This window comes from Melanerpes formicivorus, unplaced genomic scaffold (genome assembly GCF_026170545.1).
Source record: "Melanerpes formicivorus ecotype bairdi unplaced genomic scaffold, bMelFor1.0.p_v2 SCAF_182, whole genome shotgun sequence".
Lineage (NCBI taxonomy): Eukaryota > Metazoa > Chordata > Aves > Piciformes > Picidae > Melanerpes > Melanerpes formicivorus.
Window position 1 is genome coordinate 440,047 of NW_027142534.1, and position 9,079 is coordinate 449,125.

Sequence of the window (9,079 nt, forward strand, 5' to 3'; positions counted from 1 at the left end):
TGGACTGGGAGTTCAGCAGGGACACTCCACAGCTGTGGCACTCACAGCCTTCTTTTGGCCAGCAGCTACCAGCTACAGCTCCCTTCCCCTTGGCCCCACAGCTCCAGGGCTGAGCAAGAGCACAGCATTGAGCAGCTCCTTCCTCTGCTCATGGCTGGCAGAGGATGGGTCTCCCCCATGCAGCCCGTGTCCCTTGCCATGGGCACAAGCCCCCAGCCTGGGCACAGCAGTGGAGGAGCCTGTGCTGGGGAGCAGGAGCCACCTCCCTTCCTGGAGGCCTTGGTTTCCTTTGGCAGCAAGGGCTTCTTCTGCTTGGCTGCAGCAGACCTTCCCCTGGAGCTGCCCTGCTTGTGGGAGTGGGAGAGCTTCCTCTGCTGTGCAGCCAGAGGAGAGAGCAGAGAACATCCCTCAGGCTGAGCTCCTCCTGCCCTTCTCCACAGCCAAACCTTCCTCCCCAGGGAAGAAAGTCCTCCTGCTCTTCACAGCCCCCTGCCCCACCTGTGGCTGCAGCTGATGGACAGAGGCTCCAGCACCAGCTGCAGGAGGATGAGCAGGAGGATTCTGTGGCATCTCTCTCCTCCCTGCTCACAAGCCAGCTGCCCAGGCAGACACTGCCCCAGGGCTCACAGGACAGGGACTTGCTTGGTTGGGAGAGACCTTTAAGGTCAGCAAGGCCAAGCCTGACCCCAGCACTACAGGTCACCACTAAGCCATGGCCCTCAGCACCACATCTCCCAGAGTCACAGAGGTGTTCAGGCTGGAACAGAGCCTCAGGATCACCAAGTCCAGCCCAGAGCCCTGCTCTACAAAGTTCATCCCTAAACCATGTTCCCAAGCACCACATCTCAAGGACCTTCAAACACCCCCAGGGGTGGTGACTCCACCACCTCCCTGGGCAGCACATTGCTGTCCTGACCACTCCGGCTGGCACCAATGTGTCCCTAATGCCCAGTCTGAACCTACCCAGTCACAGCTTGAGGCTGTTCCCTCTTGTTCTGTCACCGATTCCCTGTGAGGAGAGACCAGCAGCAGCCTCTCCACAGCTCTGAAACCCCTCCAGGAGCAGGCACTCCACCACTGCCCTGGGCAGCCTGGGCCAGGCCTTGACAGCCCTCAAGGGGGAGAAATTGTTCTTCATGTGCAGCCTAAAGCTCCCCTGGCACAACTTGAGGCTGTGTCCCCTTGTCCTGGCACTTGTTCCTTGGCAGCAAAGAGCAACCTCAGCTGGCTCCAGCCTCCCTGCAGGGAGCTGTAGAGAGCCAGAAGGGCTTCCCTCAGCCTCCTCTTCTCCAGGCTGAACAATGCCAGGTGCCTCAGCTGCTCCTCACAGCCGATGTGCTCCAGAGCCTTCCCCAGCCTTGGTGTCCTTCTCTGGCCACCCTCCAGCCCCTCAATGGCCTTGGAGCCAGGGGCCCAAACCCGAGCCCAGGACTAGCAGTGCAGCCTGGTTGTGTGTCCCGGCTGCCTGCCACACACCAGCCCTGCCCTGGGGCCTCCTCCAGCAGGAAGGTTGCTGCAGGCCTTCTCACCTTTTCTTTGTGGGCTCAGGTGCCCCCTGCTCTGCTCTGCAGATGAGGAATGGAAGGGCAGGAGGCCTCTGCTGTGCAGCAGGAGGCTGCAGGCTCTCCTGGTGCCGCCGGCCAGAGCCCCGCAGGTGAGCGGCGCCGCAGGGGTGATGCTGTGCTGGCTGAGCGCAGCTCTGGCTGAGCACAGCTCTGGCTGAATGCAGATCTGGCTGAAGGCAGCTCTGGCTGAACGCAGCTCTGGCTGAGAACAGCTCTGGCTGAACGCAGCTCTGGCTGAGCGCAGCCCTGGCTGGGCGCAGCCCTGGCTGAACGCGGCTCTGGCTGAGCACAGCTCTGGCTGAGCGCAGCTCTGGCTGGGCACAGCCCTGGCTGAACGCAGCTCTGGCTGAGAGCAGCTCTGGCTGAGATCAGCTCTGGCTGAACACAGCTCTGGCTGAGCACAGCTCTGGATGAGCGCAGCTCTGGCTGAACACAGCTCTGGCTGAGCACAGCTCTGGCTGAACGCAGCTCTGGCTGAACACAGCTCTGGCTGAGCGCAGCTCTGGATGAGCGCAGCTCTGGCTGAGAACAGCTCTGGCTGAACGCAGCTCTGGCTGAGCGCAGCTCTGGCTGAGCACAGCTCTGGATGAGCGCAGCTCTGGCTGAACGCAGCTCTGGCTGAGCGCAGCTCTGGCTGAGCACAGCTCTGGCTGAACACAGCTCTGGCTGAACACAGCTCTGGCTGAGAGCAGCTCTGGCTGAACGCAGCTCTGGCTGAACGCAGCTCTGGCTGAGCACAGCTCTGGATGAGCGCAGCTCTGGCTGAGCACAGCTCTGGCTGAGAGCAGCTCTGGCTGAGCACAGCTCTGGCTGAGAGCAGCTCTGGCTGAACGCAGCTCTGGCTGAACGCAGCTCTGGATGAGCACAGCTCTGGCTGAGCGCAGCTCTGGCTGAACGCAGCTCTGGCTGAACGCAGCTCTGGCTGAGCACAGCTCTGGCTGAACACAGCTCTGGCTGAACGCAGATCTGGCTGAACGCAGCTCTGGCTGAACACAGCTCTGGCTGAACGCAGATCTGGCTGAGAGCAGCTCTGGCTGAGAGCAGCTCTGGCTGAGCACAGCTCTGGCTGAACGCAGCTCTGGCTGAACGCAGCTCTGGATGAGCGCAGCTCTGGCTGAATGCAGCTCTGGCTGAGAGCAGCTCTGGCTGAACGCAGCTCTGGCTGAGCACAGCTCTGGCTGAGCACAGCTCTGGCTGACAGCCTCCCTGGCATGCTGGCAATGGGCTCCTCTCCTGCACCTGCAGCCAGGGCAGGCCTTGGGAAAGCCAGCAGAGACCAACCTCTGGCTCTGGCCTGTGGCCACATCCCAGGTGCCCATCAGCTCCTCCCCCTGCTTTGGAGGCCTTCTCCAGGGCTGCATTTTCAGCCTCTCTTAGAGCCATGGAAGGGGTTGGCTTGGAGGGGTCATTTGTGCAACCTCCCTGCAGGCAGCAGGAGCAGCTGAGAGCAGAGCAGCTGCTTCAGAGCCCCAAACAACCTGAGCTGCAGTGGTTCCAGGGATGGGGCAATTACATTTCTTCCTCCTATCCAGGCTGAGTCTCCCTCTTTTAGTTTCAAAACATCACCCCAGGTCCTGTCACAGCAGGCCCTGATCAAAAGTCTGTCCCCAGCTTTCTTACTGGCCCCTTCAAGCCCTGGAAGGGCCACAGCTGGTTTCTGAAAGCCTTTGCTGTGCACAAATAACAGAAGGTTCCCCAGCTAAAGCTTTCTTGCCAGCAGAGCCATGTCCCCCTGCCACCCTCAGCCCAGCTGTGCTCAGCCTGCCTGCCCCAGGCAGCTCACCTGGCACAGCAGGATGGCTTTGTCCTCAGTGCTGCTCTCCCTCTGGGGGTGGAGGAGCAGCTGGACAGGGACAGGATGCTCAGAGGCAGGCAGCAGGCCCTGCTGGGGCTGCACAGTGAGGTGGGAGGCCAGGTCACGGGTGCTGGGCTCTGTGAGGCGCAGCCTGATCCTGGGGAGGGAAGGAGAAGAAGATCTCTGCAGTCAGCAGCCCAGGGGCCAGCAGCACAGCCAGGACCTGGCAGGGGAGCAGTAAAAACCCACAAAAGAATCCTGCTGTGCTTAGGAGCCCCAGGCCCTGGCAGAGCCAGGCAGTGCTGAGTGCTGGCAGCTCCCCTCCACCCCCAGCATTTTCCTTCCTCCTCTAAAGAGTCTCCTGAAGAGAAAGGACTTGGCCCTGGAAGGACAGCAGCAGAGCTCAGCAGGGACTGCCCTCAGCTTCAGGGTCACAAAATCCCAGCCCCCAGCATGGGAGGGTTTGGAAAGGACCTCTGGGACTCATCTAGTGCAGCCCCACTGCTCAAGCAGGGCACCCCCAGCAGCTTGCCCAGGAGCACAAGGGCCAGGGGGGGGTTGGAAGCTCTGCAGAGAAGGAGACTCCACAACCTCTCTGGGCAGCCTGCTCCAGGCCTCCAGCAGCCTCACAGCAAAGTTTCTCCTCCTGCTCAGATGGAACTTCCTGGGGTCCAGTTTGTGCCCACTGCCCCTTGGCCTGGCCCTGGACACCACTGCCAGGAGTATGGCTCCAACCTCTTGCCCCACACAGCTCCTTCAGCTCTTGCTGAGCATTGCTCAGCTCCCCTCTGGGGCTGCTCTTCCCTAGGCTCAACAGCCCCAGGGCTCTCAGCCTTTGCTCCTCACAGAGCTGCTCCAGGCCCCTCAGCACCTTTCTAGTGTCTGCTGGACTCTCTCCAGTGGTTCCCTCTTGCACTGAGGAGCCCAGAGCTGGAGCCAGCACTCCAGATGTGGTCTCCCTAGGGCAGAGGAAAGGCAGAGGAATATGGCTTCTGCCCTGCTGGCCACACTCTGCTTACTGCACCCCAGAGCCCAGGGGCTCTCCTGATGGTGCCTGCTGAGCTGTGCAGAACTGCTGGGCTGGGGCTGGATCCTCCATGGCAATGGAGCCTGGAGCTCAGGACAGTCCCAGTGGTCACACACACCATGAGGCAGCCAGCATGGGAACAGCTTCTAGCCACAGGAGCAGACTGCAGGCCTGGGCAGGTGCTGGCCCCAGGCACTCCCAGAGCAGGCAGCTGGACCAACCTGTCTGCACTCTTCTCCTGCCCTTGGTTCCTCAGGGTCAGCACTTGCTTGGCACCACCCAGGACCTTCAGGACTCCAAAGTCCAGGCAGCCCTCTGCACCTGCAGGACACCCACAGAGCCAGGGAAGGAATGGGGAAGATGTTGGAGCTGCTGCAGGCTGCACCCAGTCAGGAGACAGAGACTGGGAGAGCTCAGGTGGGACAAAGCTCTGCTCAACAAGTCTCCAGCCTTGCAAGGTTTCTCTGGCTGCTTTGCTGCCCTTTGCTCTTCTTACTCAGAGAGGATCTGTAGGGCTTAGCAGCCAAGGAGCTCAGCCTCCACCTCCTTGCTTCCAAGCACAGAGCAACCACTTGATGTGCTGCACTGAGCCTTAGGAGTTGCCAGCTGCTTGTTCACACCCCTGGTGTTTCAAAGCCCCCAGATCAAACCAACAGGAAGGTGCACACTTCAGGGTCCAGAGATGAGAGAGGCAAGGCACTGTGTGACCTGGCAGTGCTTTGCTCCACACAGCTGGCAAGAGACCTAGGGCATGGATCCATGCCAGGCCTGCATTGCTGGGCCATCCCCTCCCCTCCCCTCCCCTCCCCTCCCCTCCCTTCCCCTCCCCTTCATTGGAATGGGCTGCCTGGGGACGTGGTGGAGTCCCCATCCCTGGAGGTGTTCAAGAGGGGATTGGATGTGGCGCTTGGTGCCATGGTCTAGTCATGAGGTCTGTGGTGACAGCTTGGACTCGATGATCCTCGAGGTCTCTTCCACCCATAGCAATCCTGTGATACTGTGATACTGTGATATAGATGTATATATATATATATATCAGTAACAGGAGAGGACTGCACAACCTCTCTGGGCAGCCAGCTCCAGGGCTGCAGCACCCTCACAACAAGGAAGTTTCTCACCATGTTGAGGTGGAATCTCCTGTGTTCCAGCTTGTGCCCATTGTTCCTTGCCCTGTCACTGGGCACCACCACAAAAAGCCTGGCACCTTCATCTCGACACTCAGCCCTCAAATATGTATAGACATTGATCAGATCCCCTCTTAGCCTTCTCCAGACTAAACAGCCCCAGGGCTCTGTCTCTCTTCATAGCAGAGATGTTTAAGTCCCCCAGTCACCCTTGTAGCTCTCCACAGATCTCTGTCTCTCGAACTGTGGAACCCAAAACTGGACAAAGTATTCCAGGCGTGGAACACATTCTGTGGTAATAGATTCTATGAATCCATGAATCTAACAGTTAATTAATCTGGGTACAGGAAGGCTGTTCACATCTGCTTAAAACTCCAAGAGAACAGAGGAGTCCTTACAGGAAACAGAATGAAGCAAGAGAGGTGAAGGAGAAGAAATAAGATCAACAACTCTGTGTAGAGAAGCATTCAAAGAAGACAGAAACAATCCAAGCCATCGAGGTCCCAGGAATGGCTCTTGTCACTCAGTGTATGGCAGATACCAGAACTTACAGAACTAAGAGATGACCTGGTTCCAGTCAAAACTCTGCACCTTGTGGGTCCAGACTGAAAGGACATCTATAATAAAATAGAGCTTCACCTTTCCTGACTACATCTCAATGGATCCTGCTCCTTCTCTGCTCTAAATCAGAAGACAAGTAAGACATTAAGAAATACAAGGGTCAATATTTCAGTTTTGCCTAATGACCACTAAGGAGGGTACCTCAAAGGTTGCTGCCACAAAGAGATGAATGGAAAGAAACCAACACAAATGCCTGCTTGAGGTGCTCACCAAGAGTGCAAGTGTCTCATACTTGTTGGCCAAGAAGCATCCACCTGGATCAGCAGCGGTGTGGCCAGCAGGCCCTGAGCAGGGATTGTGCCCCAGTGCTCAGCACTGGTAAGGCCACAGCTTGAGTACTGGGTTCAGTTTTGGGGCCCTCAATACTAGAGAGATGGGGCCAGAGAAGGGCAAGGAAGCTGGTGAAGGGCCTGGAGAACAGGGCTGGTGAGGAGCAGCTCAAGGACCTGAGATTGTTTAGTCTGGAGAAAAGAAGGCTAAGGAGAGACCTCATTGCTCTCTACAACTCCCTGAAAGGAGCCAGGTGCAGCTTGGTCTTTCACCCCTAACAATAAGTGACAAAACAAGAGGAAATGGCCTTGAGTTGCACCAGGGGAGCTTTGTGTTGGTCTTCAGGAGCACTTTCTTCCCCAAAAGGACTGTCAAGCCCTGGGACAGCTGTGCAGGGAAGAGGTGGAGACACCATCCCTGGAGGTGCTTAAAAGACATACAGACATGGCACTTAGAGACATGGTTTAGTGGTGGATTTGGTAGTCTTAGGTTGGTGCTGGGACTCGATGAGCTTAAGGGTCTATTCCAACCCACATGATTCTATGATGTTATGCATGTGCTTTACCTTCAACCCTATTAGTCTGGTGACCATCTTCAACAAGTATCAGTACACTGCTTTCTTTGCACCTCCTTTTGCTGTTGATGGGCTTCAAACCCTTCTTGTTGTCAGACATAGCACTGCCCACCTTCAACTCTGAGCTTTGGCCTTTTGTGTCTTCTTCCTGCACATACAAATCATAGCTCTGTAATCCTCCTGCCAAGCCTGGTATCCTTTCATACCATTTCTTTTTCCTCTTGAGCTCTACAAGTTCTCTGTTCAGACATTACTCATGATGGTAATTGTTAAATGATCTCCTTGTCTTTATGTCAACCTACAACATTTCTTGTTTTCATTTTTTCCTGTTTTCTGCCTCTGGTCTGTCCCATCATGGGGTGAAAGGGGTGAGTGAGCAGCTGGGGGGAATTTGGTTGTTAGCTAAGGTTAACCCACCAGAGCAAGGGGCAAAAGTACACAGGCAAAGCTGAGTCAGGATATTGTAGGCCTAGAAGATCCTTTCTGTGTTAGAGTATTTTGGTTGCTAACAGAAGGAGCTACAGAACAGGCAGAAGGCACAAGCCTTTGGAAATCAGCATCTTCAATTCAGTTACACAACACCAATGGCATATCTGGAAACAATTTGGTCACTTGGATGGGCTACTGCCTTAGGGAGCTAGAAAATGCCTTCAGCATGCTCTCCTTTAAGGCTTGTTTGACTTGATTGGTCCTGAGTGAATAGATGTAGGGGTTAAGCATCTGAGTCACCACAGAAAAGAAGCAAGCAAGCACTTTGAGTCCTGCCCACCTCGCTGTGCTGGGCAGATGTACCTGTAAGTACAGGTGCTGTAAAACATCAGCACCACCACCAGGTGAGCTGAGCAAGTGGAAGATGCCTTCTTGTGGCCTGTGGAAGGTGGGATGTGCAAGATGGTGATAACAATGCAGCTGTAACTAACAGCAGTCACTATAAAGTTACCGACTATGAGGATAGTCAGTACGATAAGCGTCAGTCCTTCAATGAACCCTGTGTCTGCGCAGGACAGCTGCAGCTGGTGTCACAGTAAAAGTGGTTCATGACATTGGGGCCACAGAATGGCAACTGGACAATCATAATGGTGGGGGGAGACATCAAGAGAAAACTCACTGCCCAGCAAGTCAGGATCAGCTGGAGACAAAACCTCTTCTTCATAATTGCTGTGTAATGCAGCGGGAGGCAAAGGGCAGCAAAGCGATCGAAGGACATTGCCGCCACGTGGGAAAGAGTGCAGGTGCCCAAGAAAAAGCAAAGCAGCATCTGAAGGAAACAGCCAGGCAGGGAGATCCTCTTCCTCTCTGTCAGAAGGCTGTAGAGGGTGCTGGGAATGAATGTGGTGGTGAAAGTGATTTCCAGCAGGGAAAGATTTCTGAGGAAGTATCACACAGTATCGCTTAGGTTGGAAAGGATCTCGAGGATCATCGAGTCCAACCTATCAACACACACCCCATGACTAGACCATGGCACCAAGTGCCACGTCCAATCTCTCCTTGAACGCCTCCAGGGTCGATGACATTGGGGTCTGAAGGCAAGGGCTCACCAGAGTGACACTGATGACAGTGATGTTTCCAAGCAAGATCAAGAAGTAGGCAGCCATAAGAAACAGGAAGAGAATGATCTCCAGTTGGCGGCTGTTGGTCAGCCCCAAGAGGACAAATTCCACCACTCTTGTGTGGTTCATTGAGGCTCCACTGCTGACAGAAAAAGATAGAAAATGGCCCTCCTTGAGAACTACTGGAAAACAACAGAGCAGGAGTCATTAAAAGGCAGTACTAGTGACAATCCCTTGTGAAGGAGAGGAGCAGCCCCAGGAACCAGTCACAACCCTCTCCACATAGCTGGACTCCCCAGCTCGTCTGTAGCATTCAGGTCTCACTCCAGTTGATATGATTGGTGCAGTTTGCCCTCAGTGGAGCTGAGGGAAGTGCACACATAGAAACTGTTACAGCCCCAGAATGCACTGGCAACATTCAGCCTCCATCAGAGAGAAAACCCAAAGGCACACAGCTGAGTATTTGGAGTAAGTGCCCAGCTGGAATGAATTCAAACTCAGTGCTGCAGGGGACCGCAGGCACATGCAGGCTGACACCGGAGCAGATCAGACT

The 9,079-nt window shown here is 55.6% G+C and overlaps 1 protein-coding gene across 1 annotated transcript; it reads right to left on the bottom strand.

The window, feature by feature from the left end:
* Positions 1-7,597: 7,597 nt before the first annotated feature.
* LOC137457551 (olfactory receptor 6E1-like) lies at positions 7,598-8,655 on the bottom strand. The gene is given in 4 exon segments (XM_068169406.1): positions 7,598-7,734; positions 7,737-7,991; positions 7,994-8,367; positions 8,489-8,655. Coding segments are annotated over 4 exon segments (933 nt in total).
* Positions 8,656-9,079: the final 424 nt, after the last annotated feature.